This window comes from Geotrypetes seraphini, chromosome 4 (genome assembly GCF_902459505.1).
Source record: "Geotrypetes seraphini chromosome 4, aGeoSer1.1, whole genome shotgun sequence".
Lineage (NCBI taxonomy): Eukaryota > Metazoa > Chordata > Amphibia > Gymnophiona > Dermophiidae > Geotrypetes > Geotrypetes seraphini.
Genome location: NC_047087.1, coordinates 103,160,838 through 103,180,922, shown reverse-complemented (window position 1 = coordinate 103,180,922; position 20,085 = coordinate 103,160,838). Strand labels below are relative to the sequence as shown.

At 42.7% G+C, this 20,085-nt stretch overlaps 1 protein-coding gene across 1 annotated transcript in view; it reads right to left on the bottom strand.

Annotated features, from left to right (window-relative positions):
- LOC117360007 (hydroxyacid oxidase 2-like) overlaps positions 1-20,085 on the bottom strand; it is a 43,491-nt gene that overhangs the window by 17,939 nt on the left and 5,467 nt on the right. The window contains exons 3-4 of the mRNA XM_033943540.1: positions 15,244-15,395; positions 5,702-5,985 (exon numbers count right to left, since the gene is read on the bottom strand). Of these exons, the coding sequence (XP_033799431.1) occupies positions 5,702-5,985; positions 15,244-15,395 (436 nt within the window). The remainder of the gene's footprint in view (positions 1-5,701; positions 5,986-15,243; positions 15,396-20,085) is intronic.

Genomic DNA, 20,085 nt, shown 5'->3' with positions numbered 1-20,085 from the left:
TGAGGAAGAATCAGGAGTAAGACCGTCATGAGAATGAAGGTGAAGACCCTTATGAGACCCCAAAAGTTATATTTTTAAGAGAGACATTGTGCTTATGAATTCAAGTTTCTGTCAGCAAGAAATGATATGCTCTGTAAGAGATTCATCTTTGCCCCAGAAAGCTGGCAAGCATCTGCTATTACAACATTGGTTATCTGCCAGCGGTAACAGCCTTGGACATTTTGAGACTTGTCAAGAAGACAAATCCAAACAAGAAGATAAACTCAAGCAAAAGTACAGAACAAGATGTCCTACCAAAAATTAGCAGAACTGTTGATAGAACAACAATCAAGCTCAGAAAGGAGGGGACCTACTCTCAGAAATTAATGAACTTAGTATTAGGAATGCTTGTCAGGGAAAATAAAGAGGAGTCAGATTTTGACACTAGGTGATGTCATGCTTCAATATGGCTCCGTGATAAGTATGTAGACCATACAACCAATAGAAATGATGAATATGACAAACCAATGGAAAGTGAGTATGTAATCTGTAACTGGGTGGTACTCTAGGCTATTGAACTAAAAGTATATAAGTGGCATACCGGATGGCTTAACTTTAGGATGGTTCCATAAACAGAAGCCGGTACTCTATATGTTATCCATTGGCTCAATGTGCTGTACTATTGTTCCAAGCTGACTTTTGCCTATTGCTAATAAACCTATATTATATATAGCAATTGGGTTGTTGTGAGGTAAGTTTATGAGTTGAGAGTTAAACTCAGGTTATATAACTGCTATCAACACTGGACAAATCATTAATACATTTTAATGAAAACATGCAGAAATGTCACAGCTTGTCTCCTAAGAATGGAGTCACCAAAGCCCCCTTGCTAGTGACCTGTAATTTGAGTGAGGTTTCTCACTATGTACCTTTCCCTTTCTTCCCTCTTGCAATTTGTATGTCTAGGGTACTCCTCTACTTGATTACTTTTGGTTTTTAAAGCTGTACCCTTAATTTAGTTCTCACATGGAGAAATTAGGGCTTACATGCTAATTTTCTTTCCTTTAGGCTTTCTAGACCGTCCAGATATTACACTTGGGTTATGCATGCCTACCAGATAATGGAGACTGAGAAATTTAAACTTTGAATAGTATAACTCTGCTGTGTAGTTGTCAGGCAGTCAGTATACCAGTCCTAAAGCAGATAGATCACGGACATATGAATACCTCTGGCTGTCACAGAGGGGCCTTCTTCTTGGGAAGAGTGCAGTTTCTTGTCTGACTTTTTCTGGGTTATGTTCCAGGCTTGGCAGGCTGGAGACCCTATGGAGGGAGGGAGGATGAATCCCAGCTTTTGCAATGTCCTTTGGTAGTAAAACAGCTGAGGATAACTTGGAGGCTGAGCTGGAGGACCTTGCCTCCCTCAGCTCGAAGGTGGATGAGAATTTTGTTGCCCAGGAATCAGGAGAAGATCCAGTTACCTGAGGGCAGGACCCCTCAGTGGTCAGAATTTTTCACAGGGATGAGTTACCTGAGTTAATTGCTCAGGTGGGTATAGTGCTTCATTGTATTGAGAAGGAGCCATCGCTCAGTTCTGCGAGACTCACTCAGGCTGTGGACTCTTTGGTGAAGGGAATTGGTAAGCCTTCTAGGACCTTCCCAATGAATTTGGATCTTTAGGATATGATTCAGACAGAGTGGGCAACTCCAGACACCCCATGTTGGGTGATGCAGGCCATGGCTAAATTTTATCCCATTCTTATGAAAGACAGGGATTCTTTTTTGCCACCCACTATTGATGCTGTGGTGACGGCTGTGACCAGGAAGACTACCATCCAATGGATGGAGGGGCATCCCTTAAGGGCTCCTAGGATTGTAATTGGAGACCTTGTTAAAGCAGAGTTTTGATCTCTCTGCCCTGGCCTTGAAAGTTTCAATAATAAAAGTATTTACCCCATTACATCTTATGGGAGACAGGTATTGGGCTAAGTGAGCTCAAGCTGTATCAGCCCCAAAACAACATAGCAGCAGCAAAAAGAGGTAGGTGAAGTGTCCTCCAACTATATGTGTTTTTTGATTTGATTTCCTTCTTAACTCAGCTACTAACCCCTGGCTTTCCAGTCTCACTCCTAGCATAGCTCTGCTACAGGGTGGTTTTTGGGATGTGTGACCTGTGTGGCTGTGCCGAGCACTGTGAACGAGGAGATACTGCTACAACAGTGTGCTACCCCCATTTCCCTCCACATCATGTGGGCCAGGGAAAGAGGGGAGTGGGAGATAATGGTGCTGGGCAGAGAATGGAGGAAAAAGAAGGAGGGATGTTGTGCTGAAGTCACCAGTAACAAAAAAAAGAGGGGGCATTGCGCCAAAATGAGGTGCCAATTTCCAATTTTGCTAATGTAAATGAACTCCTTTGGGTTCATTGATTCCTGCTCAGCATGTGATCTTTGGGCATTTCAGCCTGGGTGCAAGAAGGAAGTAAGGAGCAAAAAAATATAGAATGGGACAGCGAAGTAGGTATGGGGATTGGTGGTATTGAACACTGTACCCCAACACAAAAGTATATGGTGTGCACAGATTGGGTAGGGAAGAGGGACTATTACAGACTGACTGGGAGGGGGAGAATGTGGGTTGTATAACTAGGCCAGGGTGGACTGGAAGGTGTAGCATGAGCATGGTATAGATGGGCTGGGAGTAGAGCAGTAAACTGTGGTGGTAAGTTGGGACTGGGGAGGAAGAGAGATTAGTGGGACTTGCCGTACTTCCACTGGCATTTTGTACACTCACAAGTCCTCCCTGCTCCACTCTACATTTAAAGACAGCCTGGCCAGTTGTGTTTATAACTTGCCATGCTTTAAATTTCCTTTTTATGGACTTGGCAATTTGTGCCAAATTGAGCACCCCCATCATTTTGAAAAGTTGGCTCCTATGGATAAGACGAGCAGGCTTTCTATCTCTGCAGTCTAATGTATCTGGGTAAGTCATATGGAGAGCAGTTGAAAGTAGGCCGTGCCCCCAGAATGCCCCTGACCCCTACTCATGACATATGGATAAAGATTTGGCTGTATATCCCATTTATGGCCACAATCTATATGATGAGCACCTTGGAAAATTCAAATATAAACACTTAAATGGCTAGTAGCATTAATATTGAAAAATAGTGCACACTCTTCTCAAGGAGTGTGCACTCTTCACAACACAGGAAAATACCCAAAATGTGGGATTTTGCTCCTGTTGTATTAGGATAAAAATAACTTAAATGGCATGATTAATGCTGTTTCAAACCAATGAACATCCTTACTGCATAGCTTCCCTTTTCAAACCTATAAAGAAGAGAACTGCCTTTTTTTTAACCCTAGCTTTGGCATCACCTAATGTTTTATAAATAATTTGCAAAGCTAAAGAACAATTAATATATAATGGGGCAATTCTATAAGTGGGCGCCTCCATTTAGTGCCCCCCGATGCTGTTGTGAGAGCCTATTCTATGATACTAGCATAACCCAACATTGGCATGCCAAAACATTTAGACACCCGTAGTTACAACAGCTGCAGAGATGCCATAACTGCAGGTGCCTAAACATGGCACAGGTGTATGTAACTTAAAATATTCTATAAGTCGTATACATAAGTGGTAGACTTGGCCATGCCCCCTCCCATGCGCCACCTATGTGGACGCCCCTTGCATTTATATGCTGTTGCAAACACCACTAAGTTTAGATCACAATGAGTAAGTGAAAAAAACTATTTCTGTGATGAAGGAAAAGACCTCAGTGATCATGTGCACACCTCATAGGTCTGCTTGACAACAACCACTATTATGGTGGATATACTGCGACTCCTGTTTCAATCATAGGCCAGAAAAATTCAACTTTTGTTATTTTTGCAAGTTACATCTTCAAATAAACTAATATCGAGAGATTAAAAATTAATCAAACCAACTATATCAAAGTATAGGCTGTTAGCCGTAAGACACTTTCACTCATGATGCCGCCATCATTGTTTTTGAGAGTGAAAGTTTTAAATGCCACCCCAAAGTACTTTCACCAAGATATATATCAAGCTCAATATATATCTCAAACTCCTCACCTCTAATGTACAATCCCTAGCTCCTCAGAAGTACCACCTGGGCTCAAAAGCTTTCACAGCCCTAGGCTTTATGTACTACCTCCTCACTGGAGCCGTTATCAATTTTTACTCACAAACTTTATATTTGAATTTTTATTTAACAACCCTTCTAGCATATTTTAAGGGTACTTAGCTTTTAAATGTGGTCTTCTTTTGAGGAAAATAGGAGCCAACATGTTTCACCCACAGAAGGTTTTTTCAAGGCTTATCTTCTCTTAGCAAGCTTTACACCAACATATATGACCACTGAAAGAAGAAGACCACAATTAAAAGCTAAGTACCCTTGAAATATGCTAGAAGGGTTGTTAAATAAAAATTCAAATATAAAGTTTGTGAGTAAAAATTGATAACGGCTTCAGTGAGGAGGTAGTACATAAAGCCTAGGGCTGTGAAAGCTTTTGAGCCCAGGTGGTACTTCTGAAGCTAGGGATTATACATTAGAGGTGAGGAGTTTGAGATATATATTGAGCTTGATATATGTCTTGGTGAGAGTTTGATTGGTGATCCTCACAAGAACATTTATATATAAAAATTGAGTGCCATTTGGATAAACCCCAAAGTACTTGTCATGAGCCAGTATACAAATGAAAGAATAATGTGTTGTTCGACCAAATTCAGTTTCAGTTGTATTGGAATTATCCCCTGATCAAGTTCAAGTTCAAGTTTCAAGTTTATTTAGATTTAATGGTTCGCCTAATAAATTCTAAGCGAATTACATAACAGTTTAATAGGGATAAAACAATTAAATAAAAAGTAAAAATATTAAAAGAAAAAACAAAAAGAGACAGGGTTAATACAGATTAACAGTTTGGACAAGACTGGAATAATGGGAAAGAACATAAGGGAATGAAAGTTACAAATTTGTTGGATTCCCAATGGGAAGAGAAGAAGATAGTAAAGAATGGGAAAAAACACTAAGGATGGGGTTTTAAAAAAGTAAAAACTTTTCTCTTTTATTGTTTTAAATTGTCAAGGAAAAAATGCCTTTTTAAAGATTGAAAGAGGCTTTAAAGAGAAATGTTTTTAAGTTTTGAAGCCAAATGTTTAAATGTTTTGAAGCCAAAAAGCGAAACAGCATGGCCACCCTATATATATTTGGTTAAGAAATGTTAAGGATTCTAGTAGACAACTACACTATAAGATAAGTGACAACCTATACTTTGAGACAGTTGTTTGATTAACTAATTTCTGAGTACAAGATATAGGGCATGTTTATTTGAAGATTTTACTTGCAAAACTAACAAAATTGGGTTTTCTGACCTATGATTGAAGCAGGAGTTGCAGCATTGTCAAGCAGTCTGACAAGGTGTGCAAGCAACCACTGAGGTCTTTTCCTCCATCACATAGAAATAGCTTTTTTGAAGTACTCATTGTGGTCTAATCTTAGTAGTGTTTGCATTTATACACTATGCCACTTATGTGCACCCTTGTAGAATAGCACTTTAGTCAATTTGCTGCCACTTACACAGTGCCTGTTTTCTGTACACTTACATGTCCAAGTGGCGTGTAACTTTAAGATCCCAGTTATAGAATTGCCCTTAACAAGTCTTATTTGGATGGCCTCCCATTCTCACTCTATGAAGGATGTTGCCAAACCTCAAAGGCGCCTTCAAAGTTCTTAATTGTGAGGTATTTTGGCAGTCGGAAGTTATTGCGAATGTCATCACGTCTCTTTCCAGTGTATGGTAGATCAATGGTGAGAACTAGAGCCTTATAGTCCAGAGCCTCCACCCGGTGCACCAGCTGCTCTGAAAGCTTCCTGTTCCGAAAGATGTAGAGCTGGAACCAACGCAAACCATTGGGAGCAGCAGCTGTAATCTCTTCTGCTGAGCTGGTAGAGTAGGAACTGGCAATGTAACACGTGTTCATAGCATCAGATGCTGCGAGAGAAAGAAAGAATGAAAACTGAACAGATTGTTATATATTAGATCTTCAAATCTTCCTTCACAAATCAATGTATTATTTCTTGAGGTAACTTTCAAAGTGAAAATATGTGCATAGTTTCATTTACACTGTCTAGTACAGTGTTTCTCAACTCGGTCCTGGAGTACCTCCTTGCCAGTCAGGTTTTCGGGATATCCACACTGAATTTGCATAAACTTGATTTGCATATACTGCCTCCATTATATGCAAATTTCTTTCATGCGTATTCATTGTAGATATCTTGAAAACCTGACTAGCAAGAGGGTACTCCAGGACCGAGTTGAGAAACACTGGTCTAGTAGACCTGACTTAACTATTGCTAAAAACAAAGAAATACTGCAGGAGTGATGTACTTGATGACAAGTCTTTATTAAAAGTAATAAACGTTGTATAGATGTGGTGTCACCTATATAATGAGCTGACTGGGACTTAACACGGTCTGTGTGTCGACAAACACGTCTTCTTCAGGGGTCCTAAGATAATATGAGTGAACAGTGTTACTCTATGTGATTATGTCTGGCCTGGTGAAAAAGTGAATGTGACATTTTAAGGCCATGTGAGAGAGTGAACGAAAAATAGTGAGCCACAAACTGGTAGAAGTGAAATGGTGAAACAAAAAGTGGAACACATCACCCCTTTTTACCTCAAACTTCATTGGCTACTGTTCGAATCCAGAGTCGTATTCAAGTTTGCTTGCTTCTGCTACAAAACAGTACTCGGTTTATCTCCAACCTACCTCAACCCACACTTCAACCTGAATTGCAACAATAAGAACTCCTGCAGAATTCATCTGTTCGCCTTCCCCTCCCTAAAACTATGTCACCTCAAAAGGTTCCTTGACAAAACCTTCGCCTTTCAGGCGCCTAAACTGAACCCATGGCTAGCCCAAATGGTGCTCGAGGCCTCCACCTACCTCGACTTCAGAAAGCTACTCAAAACTCACCTATTCCACAGACACAACCCTTAATACCCCGCCTTCCACTGCTCCCACCCCATTGTCAATGAACTGAAATCTCCTCCCTCTCCTTCTTACTGTATTCTCCCATCCCACTTTCCTCAATAACCTATACATCCTTACTCCAGCTAACCTCAACGACATCATTCTTTGTCAATTGTTTCGTTATTGTTTGTGCACTGTTTGTAACTCTGATATGTTTGTAACTTTGATTAATTGCTGTGAACCGCCTAGAACTCCCTGGGTATGGCGGTATACAAAAATCAAGTTATTATTATTATTATTATTATTAATAAAATGATAAAAGATGTAGCTAAAACCTTTGTTAAACTTGCGCGTGACAGCTGACACTGTAGAGTGTATGTGAGTGAGCACATCTAGAGAAAGATGTGAGAGTGATATAAATGGCAATAGTGAGATCTTATTGAAGCATGGAATGCCAGAGAAGTGATTGTGTGCAACCGGACATGGATACAGGAAATGTAATCGAAAACAAGAGAATTGACCCAATGATCCAGACGAAAACAAGAGAATTGACCCAATGATCAAGGAAATGTAATAAAATAATACATCCAACTCTCCACAATGCAATTGGGACTGTGGGTTGCTTTCAGACCATTGAATAAAAAACCTTAATTAAGATTCTTAAACTTAGGGCTGTTCTATCAGTTTATGGGAACTTCTTTTAGAACAGCCCTAAGTTTAAGAATCTTAATTAAGATTTTTTTATTCATAAGAACATAAGAATTGCCGCTGCTGAGTCAGACTAGTGGTCCATCGAGCCCAGCAATCCGCTCACGCGGCGGCCCTCTGGTCAAAGACCAGCGCCCTAAGTGAGACTAACCCTACCTGTGTATGTTCTGGTTCAGCAGGAACTTGTCTAACTTTGTCTTGAATCCCTGGAGGGTGTTTTCCCCTATGACAGACTCCGGAATGGTCTGAAAGCAACCCACAGTCCCAATTGCATTGTTGAGAGTTGGGAGTTGGTCTTTTTTTTTTTTTTTTTTTTTACAGCATTCTCAAGTTTGACCCCCCCTTGCTTTAAAGTAGGCTAGATTTTGTGAATAAAATCATACATACCGATAGGTTCACCACAGCCTAAAGTTAAAAGTAAATCAGACCAATGATGAATGCACCACCCCAGTAAGGGCACAAAAGTATTTCGAGTAATGCTCTCAGTGTATGATTAAATAGTTATATGGTATAAGGTCACTCTCCTGATCTGTTTTGTGGAATTTTTGTGTTAATCTGTAACCCATTCTGAGCTCATTGGGGAGAATGGGATGTAAAACAAAATCAATCAATCAATAATCAGGTGTATTAATCTGTTTAAATATATGCTCAGATTAATACACCTGATTACTGTTGGTATTTTCCTGGTGATTCAGCAATTTAAATTTTAGGATGAGAAGGGTAGTACTAGAGAAGTCGTTATTTGCATTTACCCTGATAATATAAATAAGTATACAGTATACCCCTTTTCTTGTGACTTGATCATTATAAAATGGCACTTAGCAAGATACGTGCACAAATCCAAAATTTTGCCAATGCCAATGATTGATTGTTAGCGCCACATTATTAGCACATGCAGCTCAGGATCGCACACAATTTTGTGCGTGGAAATGTATGCGCCATGTATAGACCACAGGGGTAAGGGTGAAAATGTGTGTGCAACGTTATAGAATGAGGGGGTTAGGAGATACGTTTGGAAAGCATTTTCGTGTATAATGCGTGTTTTAGAAACAGAAAATGGCTTTTTTTAAAACTATATGGGGCATACAGATGCAAAAGTGGGTGCACTGAAAGATTGTGCCCAGTTTTTGACATCTGCCCACAGGCATTCCTGTGGGTGCAGCTCAGGCTGAGTATGGGCAGAGTTGTGATATATTTGCATATTTTATAAGGGATAATTCTGTATCGATCGCCTACGGTTAGGCACCGGGATGATGCATGCTAAGCACGGATTCTATGACAGCATTTGTGTGTACAGTACACTTATGCTAGCTCAATGGCTGGCATGACTGCTAGTATTCTATAACCTAGGTCAGTGATTCCCAACCCTGTCCTGGAGGAACACCAGGCCAATCGGGTTTTCAGGCTAGCCCTAATGAATATGCATGAGAGAGATTTGCATATGATGGAAGTGATAGGCATGCAAATTTGCTTCATGCATATTCATTAGGGCTAGCCTGAAAACCTGATTGGCCTGGTGTTCCTCCAGGACAGGGTTGGGAACCACTGACCTAGGCACATAAGTGTTAGGCATGCCTATGATCTGTCCATGTCCCCCTTCCAGGCCCACAGCCCGCTTGTCTATGTTCGTTAATTTTTTTTGTTAGTTTATTAGTCCTTAAAAGCTAGTATTTGTCCTAATGTTGTTGTGTGTTTTTTAAACTGTCAGTCGATGGTTTTAACATTTTGTACACCGCCTAGAAGGTTTGATTATGCGGTATAAGAAATTTTAAACAAACTGGAACTAGAAAACTAGAAACCCCATTACAGTACATTAGAGATTTCTATTCCACCATTACCTTGTGGTTCAAGGCGGATTACAAAAGAGTAATAGATGGAGGGTTACAATAGAAGATCTCTGGTTATTTTTAGAGAGGGTAAAAAGAGAGTCAGGTTGATTTAGGGGTCATAAAGAATATGGGGGGAAGGAAGGTACTTGTGGTATTAAGACTTTGTCATGGATTTCTTGAAGAGTATAGTCTTTATTTCTTTTCTGAACGTCTTGTAGTCTGGGGTTGTTATCAGTAGATTGGAGATTTGGTTGTCTAGTTTTGCTGCTTGGGGTGGTAATCTCCTATGGGTTTAGCAGAGGGTTATTAACTGCAAGCTGACAATCACACAACCAAACTTTAGTTTTTGGTTTTGGCTGAAATTGAAAAAAGTAGTTTCTTGGCATCTAAAAGCAACTGCCTAACTGAAAGATCAAGACATGGCTTCAGCTCCTCATTGGTTTAATCAGCACCAGTCTTTGTCACATTAAAAGGAGGGCTGACTGCTTTAAAAATAACAATGAAAAGAACCAGAATGACTAATCTCTAAATGCCTCGTATCCTGAAATCTGGCTGGAAGCATACAGGAGAAGGCAGTCTTGTCCATGGGAAACCGTTGAAGCCTAGACGCCCCCAAATCCTTCATCATATTTCACTAGATCTTCTCAAAACAGTAACTTTGAGTAAGCCTGCTAAGTTTTTGTCTTGAAAGCTGTATTGCCTGACCAATTTTCTTTAGATATTGAAGATGCCTGGCAGAGACAACAATCACCATTTCCTTGCAGATGTTCTTCTAAGGTTACATAAAGCATATAAGATAAGGTTTTCAGGATATCCATAATGAATATGTATGAGATGGATTTGCATGCATTGCCTCCTTGAGATGCAAGTCTATCGCAAGCATATTCATTGTGGATATCCAGAAAACCTGACCTGGCTGCGGCTCTCGAGGACCGGAATCGCCTACCCCTGCACTAAACCAAAACTGGAACACCGACTGGGCTGGCCAATCAAGAAACAAGCAACTGTTGGGGACCAGTCGCTCGTGTTCTTTCTGACTGCATCTCCTGCTCTCTGCCCCTGATTCTCCTACTCTATGCCCCGACTCTGCTGTGATTCTCCAGCTCTCTTGCTGCCATGCTCTCTTCTGCCCCGACTCTGCCGTGATTCTCCTGCCACCCTGCTCTGCCCCGAATCTCCTGCTCTCTGTTCTGACTCTCTGCCGCGATTCTCTTGCTCTCTTGATGCCCTACTCTGCCCCAATTCTCCTGCTCGATTCTCCCCGACTCTCCTGCCCTTCCTCACAATGCAAGCCTGTGGTTTTAATCCACAGGTATAAAGCAGGTTAAAACCATGGGCTCGCGAAAAAATAGAGCTCGCAAAAAGTGTTTCCTAACGTACAAAAAAGTTTTATTTCCTGCTGCTGGGCACGGAGGGCCAGTGCATGCATGGACCATCTACAAATGATCCGCACATGCATTGGGATCACTGGAGAGTGATCCGTGCAGTTGGTTGGGGGCATGATTCCGATCACCCTCATTTTCATGCCCCCTGGCCATGGATCGGATCGGATCGCTCACGGATCGGATCCGATCCATGGCCTTAGTGAATCTAGCACTAAGTATAAACTTGGACATGCAGGTTTATAGCACTGGGGTGATAAACATTCATATTAAAACCATCTTTGGATCAGGTGTAAAGTTGGGCATTGTGGGTAATTATAGAGATCTAGTTCATAAAGAAACCTTTTTTGATTCACACAGAGTCACTCATCAAAAAAGGCTTCTCGACACTATGGAAACTTAGAACCATCAGAAAGTATTTTGACGCAGCATCCTTTCGCCTACTGGTACAATCCTCCATCTTGAGCCTGCTCGACTACTGTAATATCATCTATCTGGGATCCCTCAAGAAAACCATTCAAAGACTCCGTATCATATAAAATTCTGCAGTGCGACTGATTTTCGGCATAAAAAAATGGGACCACATAACCCCCTACTACGAAAAACTCCATTGACTGCCACTAGAAGCAAGAGTGCTGTTCAAATTTGCCTGCCTTTGTTTCAAATCTGTTCTTGGCATGGCCCCCCTATATCTGGTCTCCCATTTTAAATTGGATCGTTCCACCAGGCCTATACGTAGAATACATATGTTCAGCCACCCTTCAATAAAAACCTGCCAATACAAAAGATTCCTTAACAGAACGCTAGCCTTCCAAGCAAGTCAACAAAACAGCTGATTAGGCAACATCATCAAACACTCCTCATCCTACCTTAACTTCAGAAAACTAGTTAAAACCAACCTGTTCAACTGATTTGTAACCAAGAACTGTTAAACCTTCCACTGTACCCCTATCACATATTCTTGATTTCCCCACATTGTGACTTTATGTAACCAAAGTCTTCATTGCTGGGTTTTTTTCGCTGACTCTCCAGCTCTTCTTGTAAACCCCCTTGAACTACTATGGCTTTGGCGGTATATAAAAATAAAATTATTATTATTATTATTATTATAAAGGTGTTTTTACTGAGATTTTCAAACTATCCTGTTACAAAATTAGCCCCTTACAATGTGTCAGAATTGCATGTTTCCCCTTCCTCCATTCACATATTCAAGCTTCTTAGAATGGGAGTCCAGTGATGAAAGATATGATAAACTGTTTCTTAGGAGGGGGGTAAGGGTTGTGTGAGTGGTGGAGAGTGCGGAATGATATTATTAGTGAAGTATGTGTAATCAGAAGGAGATAGTAGATATATGTTTGTGGGCAGTGGCATAAGGGAGGGGCGGACCATCCTGGGCGCCCTCTTGGTAAGGACGCCAGCAACTGTCCTCCACGCCCCTCCTTCCTACTGCCCCCACTACTACTCATGTGCCACTTCCCTTCCCCTCTACCTTTTTAATGTTCGCAGTGAGAGCAGCAACCCCAGCCTGCTGCGTCAGCTCTCCTTCTGCCATCACTTCCTGGACCTGCATCTAGGAAGTGATGTCATAGGAAGAGCCGACACTGGTACGAGCAGCAGGTTGGGGTTGCTGCTGGCACCGCAAACATTTAAAAATGTATGGGGAAGTGAAAAGGCCCAAGTGCGCGGCAGTAGGGGGCGGGGAAGGAGTGGATAGTGGTGGAGAAGGCAGAGAAGATGGCAGGGGAAGAATGCCATCGCCTCGGGTATCTCTCACCCTCGCGCCACTGTCTGTGTGGATGTGTGAGGAATGTCTTAGGGAAGGAGGAAGTTTGCTGGTAGAATTGGAAGATGTAATGGCTGTAGGGGGTGGGAGAGGGTATGGCTGGTCCTACATCTAAAGACACAGACCAAAAGGCAGAACCAGCCTAAGAGTTCTGAAAATGGTAACCTGATGATAAATAAACCTGTGTGAACCAACACAAACTTAAGGTTCATTAAATAATGATGCTAAAATATTAGTGAAGCGGGGTATCCTCAGTGTGAGAGGTTAGCGAAGGGAGAATTTCTCCAGCGCTTTACACCACAAGGCACTGTCAGTCTGGGAGATTTTAGATGTTAATAAATTCTTCAAGTTCTTAGGGCGAGAGAACGCAATATGAGGACAATCCTTGAAGATAGTATGAAAGTCAAGGACATGCCAATCAATCAGAGGCCTTAAGGATTGTGGAATGTAATTTGGCCTCTTTACCCAGTGACATTCGCATATCTAAATCGTTTTTAATGACTTTATCTGATTTTGTTTTGCAAAAAAATTTCAAATGACTGTCCAAGGAATTAAGCCATGATAGAAACTTGTGAAATTTTCCAAAGAATCAGACCAGATCAAAAACACGTCATCAATATAACGTAACCATACAGATATATGAAACATCCATGCTGAGGGATAGAGAAATTTTTCTTCGAAATTGGTGACATATAAATTTGCGACGCTAGGTGCCATCGCCGTCCCCATCACAACACCGTGGGTTCGAAGATAAAATTCTCCCTGTATTTAAAAAAAATTTTTTTGCAAAACAAAATCAGATAAAGTCATTAAAAACGATTTAGATATGCGAGTGTCACTGGGTAAAGAGGCCAAATTACATTCCACAATCCTTAAGGCCTCTGATTGATTGGCATGTCCTTGACTTTCATACTATCTTCAAGGATTGTCCTCATATTGCGTTCTCTCGCCCTAAGAACTTGAAGAATTTATTAACATCTAAAATCTCCCAGACCGACAGTGCCCAAGGGAGTCATAGGGCATGTGGACACTGCAATATGTACAGCAATACGTTATCTATCTCATGCTGGCAGCACCCCCAGACTCATCGGATGTACAAGCTAAGGCACCAAACATCTTGTGTATCCCAGTGGGTGATTTATGTAATTACTTGTCCATGCAATCTAATATATGTGGGACGCACCAGCAGGGAAATCAAAACCAGATTGTCAAAGCATAAAAGTAGGATTAACACGGCTTCCATGTCTGCCCCTTTAGTCCCCCATTGCTTAGACAAGGGCCATGATTTTTACGATCTTACCTGGTTTGGTTTGGAACAACTCCCGGGGGACTTTAGGGGTGACAAGATGGCTCATATTCAACTTAGGGAACAGTTCTGGATTTTCCAGCTTCACTCTGTGCAACCCTATGGGCTCAATGACAGCATTGAGTGGAATACGATTGTATAGCAGTTTTCTTCCTGCCTTTCGCCGAGGTGATTGGCTCATTGTTTCATGACGTTTTCTTTGCTTGGCTTTTAAGCGAGTCGTGCGCTTCGCTCTGTTAGCTCCACCCCCCTCCCAGCCGGCTCGGACTTGTGTTACAGATAGTCAACAGCTACGGGTTTCTGATGAAGGGATGCTGAGTTCCCGAAACCGGGCTTGGTTGAACCCGGCATCTAGGGGTGTTTGGACCACCGTGTTACCCCCTCTTTCCAGCAAGACTTATGGATACTTCTTTAAGCTAAGTCCAGGTCTACTTTGGAGAGTTGGCTGGGGGGGGTTCTCAGAGTGGTTCTAATGATTCATTTCACCTGTGTGACAATTAGTTACTTCACTGTGGTATTTCACATATTTTGGTTTACGCACACGTGAGGTACCCGATGATGGTGTGCAGGCAGAGGTATGTTCACCTTTGCCTTGTGGTGTAATGCGCTGGAGAAATTCTCCCTTCGCTAACCTCTCACACTGAGGATACCCCGCTTCACTAATATTTTAGCATCATTATTTAATGAACACAGGTTTATTTATCATCAGGTTACCATTCTCAGAACTCTTAGGCTGGTTCTGCCTTTTGGTCGGCGTCTTTTGAAGTTCCTGTGGCAGTTCTTTTGGAGACTGTGTATTGGTCCTACATCTAGGCAGCCTAGGCATTTAACTAGGGTGGCAGACTTTGGGATGGGGGTTGGAGTGGTGGCAGCGTGGCATCAGCAGTCAGTACAGATGGTGACAAAGCAGCCCTTTTAAGCATCCATGTGCGTACACATGCAGGTGTAAACATTCGCCTGTAAAGTTTGCAAGTACACACATTGATTAAATTATTTCATAATCAATGCACTAATTATGAACTCTGCCTTTGATACATCAGAACTGTGCTCCTGGCTACACTCACCGGCAGTATGTACCTTCTTGACTAGGTGCACACATTTATACCAGTTAGTATTTTATAAAAGGCCTTTTATATGTTTTTGTGGCCACATACGTGTGAAACTATCTTTATAAAATTACCCTCATACAGCGAAGAAATTTACATTGTAAAGCAACCTGGCTTCATGCTCAAGTGAATTAACAGATAAGAGTTCTAGAATATTTTACCCCTGGATGTACTTAATTCCCCATCAGGCCACGCTAGACAGTGTAAACCAGTTGGGGCAATGCCTATGGGAAAGGCAATCTCCTTGCCCAGGACAGTGGTGCTTGTGTCAATCACAGATACATCACACAGCATCCGAGGTCTCAAACGGATTCTGTAATGAGAAGAAGGTCACATTTCATTTAGGCTTTAGCTTGAGACAGCTGCTTAATTGCAAGTAGGGTAAACCTGGACACATGACCCCACCCCGTTCAGTCCCCAGCCCTACCTTGTTCCACCCACAGCCCCGCCCCATTCTGCATCCAGCTTGCTATCCCTCTCTGTTCTCCTGTTCTCCCTATCTCTACCCTATCCTATCAGCTAGAGACCCTTGTCGTACCCTTCTTAAATTTCTCCCCATTTCCCCAGCTAGACCTCAAACTCTCTCTGAATGAGGGGCGTAGCCAGCCCTCCAATTTGGGGGAGCCCAGAGGTGGGCTGGGAGGCAAAGCATTCCCTCCCTCCCTCACCATCCCCCCTTGGCATGCCAAAGATCATACCCTTCATGGTAGGGATGCTGAAGCCCCACCTGCCAAACCTCATCTTTGCTCTGCTGCAGTACAGAAGAAGTTGGCATTCCCTCTCTGAGGCCCTGATATTCTAAACTTACTGTTAAAATCCTGTGGGTTGTAGTATTGCTGATATATTTTCCAATTTGAAAAAGACGAGCGAAGCTGCAAAAACTTCGCATGCAAATGAGCTCTGCGGAGGTACACGGAAATTCCATCAGATCAGTCGTTGGAGAAAGTGACTGACACAAGCGCAGAATAGTCCAAGAAAAGAGGCATAAATGTGCGCATGCGCCAGGAAATGCTACATCATAAGCACGCATGAGTGTCAGTCATAGGCGATCCCTTATTGTAGTGTATCATGACGCACGTCGGAAGCGGAGGAGGGGGCGGAGAGCGACCAGCAAACCATGCAAATGTTTTTTTCTACACTGCTTCTGTAGGACATATATGCTGCCCCCGTGTTTTTTTGAACTTCCACCTCTCATGCAATCAGCATCCCCAGACCTGCTGGCATATGCTTTTGACGAACACGCATGAGACGCGCCTTTAAGACAAGCGCTTGAGATGCGCTTTTAACATACGTATATGGCACTCTCCCCATCAAGTATGATAAATGTATCTTCATCTTTCATGCAATCGGCAGCCCAGACCCACCGGTGTTCACTTTTGACGCACGCACATGAGATGCGCCTTTAACACATCATGACCTTCCCCTCCCCCCCTTTTTTTTTTCCCTCAGGCTGCTTTTTTCCCAGTCCCACACAGATGCTCTTCATCTCTTTGTCTGAAGCTTCTGTCCCCTCTGCCCGCTCTTCTTCCTCTCACTCAGATCATGCCTCCTTCTGCCAGCTCCTATCCCCCCACACAGCTCATGCTCACTTCCAGACCTGCCGGTAATTTTGGTGTGTTAAAGGCCATGCATCACCGGGCAATGTTTGGATATCGCCTAGAGTGCTCATTTTAATACTAATGACCTCGTTGTACTACATTTACATAGTATTATCGGAGGATGCTCTGAAGCATGGAAAAGATCGCACAGAAACTCAAATACTTTGACGCTAAGCTGGTTATAACTGGCTTAGCATCGATCGTTAAAGGTACGATAAGTTTAAAACACTGGAGCCTGAATATGTACATTTTGCAGTAGTTTTGTATGTAAATAGTACATTTACATGTACCACACCCGAAACACACCCTCTCTTCCTGCACATCCTGTAGCAGTTTTACATATAAATAGTGCATTTGCATGTACTAAACCCATAGGAGCCAACTTTTCAGAATGACTGGGGTGCTCAGCAGGCCACAAATGACCAAGTCTAGGGTTACCCCGGCCCGGTCCTGGCCCGCCCCACACAAACCTTGTCTCTTTGGGCCGAGTCTGGAGTGCGTTTGTGCATGCGCAGATTCATGCATGTGACATGCATGTGACATCAGCGCATCGCATCCGCACATGCGCAGATGCACCCCAGACTCGGCCCCGATCTCAACAGCTTTTCAAAACCCGGACAAAGTGCCCGGTTTTGAAAAGCCATCCAGACGCCCAAACAGTCCTCTAAAAAGAGGACATATCCAGGTATATCTGGATGTCTGTTAACCCTACCTCTATACAACCCATATTCTCCCCCTCCCAACCAGTCCTCAATAGTTCCTCTTCCCTAACAAACCTGTGCACACCATACACTTTTTTTTCTCATAGACCATCTCTACTTCTTTCTGAGTCCCTCCTCACCGTAATGTCTTCTTCTTCCTCTTATCTTCTTATTCTGTTTTCCCTCACTTCTTTCTCCCAATGCAGTTTGATTTTTCTGTGGTAGGATGCTAAAATCATCTGTAGAACCTGAAGATTGGAGGGTGGCCAATGTTACACTGATCTTTAAAAAGGGTTCCAGGGAAGATTAGGGGAATTACAGACCGGTAAGCCTGACCTCAGCGCCAGGCAAAATAGTGGAAACAATTATAAAAAGTAAAACTGGAACATATAGATAAACATAATCTTATGAGACTGTCAGCATGGGTTCAGCCGAGGGAAGTCTTGTCTCACAAATTTGCTTGACTTCTTTGAAGGTGTGAATAAACTAAACTAAACTAAACTAAGCCTTAGGTTTATATACCGCATCTTCTCCACTGAAGTGGAGCTCGACACGGTTTACAGAGTTTAAAAAATATGGGAAGAGAGAAGAGAAAGAGTTTACAAAGCATAAAAAGAGGGGATGTAATCAGGAGAAGAGATTATTATATGCTAGAGAAGAGCCAGGTTTTCAGTTGTTTTCGGAATAGTTGGAGGGAGTCCAGGTTCCACAGCGGGACAGTGAGGTCGTTCCAGAGGCCGGTGATTTTGGAGAGGAGGGATCTACCCAGTTTACCTGCGTGGAGGATGCCGTGTAGAGAGGGGAAGGATAGTTTATGTCTGTGGGCAGATCTGGTGGTAGTTGGTGTCGGGGCGAGGAAGGATAGAGGGATTAGGGGCGGAAGGATGCCGTGAATGATCTTGAAAGCCAGGCAGGAGCATTTGAAATGAATTCTGGAAAGTACTGGGAGCCAGTGAAGATTGGTAAGTAGAGGGGAGACGTGGTCATATTTGCGTTTAGCAAAAATCAGCTTAGCCGCAGTGTTCTGGATAAGCTGGAGTCTGCGAAGACTTTTTTTCGTTAGGCCTAAGTAGATGGCGTTACAATAATCGAGTTTGGATAGGATGATGGATTGTACAAGGACGGTGAAATGCTTTTGGTGAAAATAGGATCTAACTTTCCTCAGCATGTGGAGGCTGAAAAAACAAGATTTTGCCAGGGAATTCAGGTGATCGTTGAGGGAAAGGGAGGAGTCGATAGTGATGCCAAGGACCTTGCTTGAGAACTCAAGGTGTAGAGCAGGGCCTGTGGGTAGGGTGAAAAGGGCGGGCAGGTGAGCTAATTTTGGGCCGAGCCAGAGTAATTTTGTTTTTGATTCATTTAATTTCATCTGTACTGAGAGGGACCAGGTGTGAAGTCTCATTATGCATGATGTGATGTTCTCTTGGAGGTTTGTAAGGTTTGGATCTGTTTCGAGGAGGATTAGGATATTGTCTGCATATGTGTAAATTGTTTCAAGGGGGGATAGTTTAAAGAGCTTCAGGGAGGTCATATATATGTTGAAGAGAATAGGGGATAGGGGAGAGCCCTGTGGAACACCACAGGATGGTGTCCATGAAGCGGATTTGAAGCCGTTTGTGTTGACAATGTAGGAACGATCGCGAAGGAAGTTTGAGAACCACTTTAGGACAGAAGAGTCTATCCCAATCTCGGAAAGTTGGTAGATTAGTATGTCGTGATGCACGACGTCGAAAGCCACGGAGAGATCAAACTGTAGGAGAACAGCAAATTTGTTTCGGGTGTGTAGTTGTTGCACCTTTGAGATTAGGGAAATTAGGAGGGACTCGGTGCTGAAATTGGGCCTAAATCCGTATTGGTAGTGTTGGAGAATAGAGAATCTCTCTAGGTAAGAGGAGAGCTGAGTGGCGACTATGGTCTCTAGAAGTTTTTTTAAAAGAGGGATGTTTGCCATGGGGCGATAGTTCGATGGTGAGGAAGGGTCAAGATCGGGTTTTTTCAGAAGAGGGGATAAGGCAATGTGTCCCATTTCGGATGAGAACAGGCCCGATAGTAAGACTTTGTTTATGAGGTTAGTAAGGGAAGAGATGGCCTGTGTAGGGATTTTTTCGTAAAGGTAGGATGGGAAGGGATCTAGGATGCACTTGCAGGATTTAAGTTTGAGGCAAAGTTTAGAGATCTGGGTCTCGGATACAAGTTCAAATGAAGTCCATGATCTGTCGGCAGGGATAGCGTCGGAGTCTTTCGGGGGGAGAGAGTTGTAGGAGATAGCTGAGGGAAACGAGCTCTTTATGGTAGTGATCTTCTCGTTGAAAAATTTGGCTAGGTCATTTGGAGATGGGAGAGGGGGGGAGGGGGCGGAGTCATTTTTAGAAGTTAGGTTCCGCCAGATGTGGAACAGTGTACTGTTTTGGTTTTTTGACCTGGAGATTTTGTCTCCATAGTAATTCTTCCTAGCTTTTTTTAGTACGGAGTTGTAGGATTTGATGTTTTCTCTCCAGGATTGCTTATCTAGGGGGGATTTTGATTTTTTCCATCTCCATTCCAGGGCCCGACATTTCTGTTTTAATTCTCTGTGGTAAGTGAGGTACCAGGGAGCCTTGTGAGAATAGGAGATGGTTTTAGTGGTTAGAGGGGCAAGGGCATTGTACGTGGATTCGGAAAGAGTCACCCAGTTGTGCCAGATTGAGTCAGGGTTCGGGTGAAT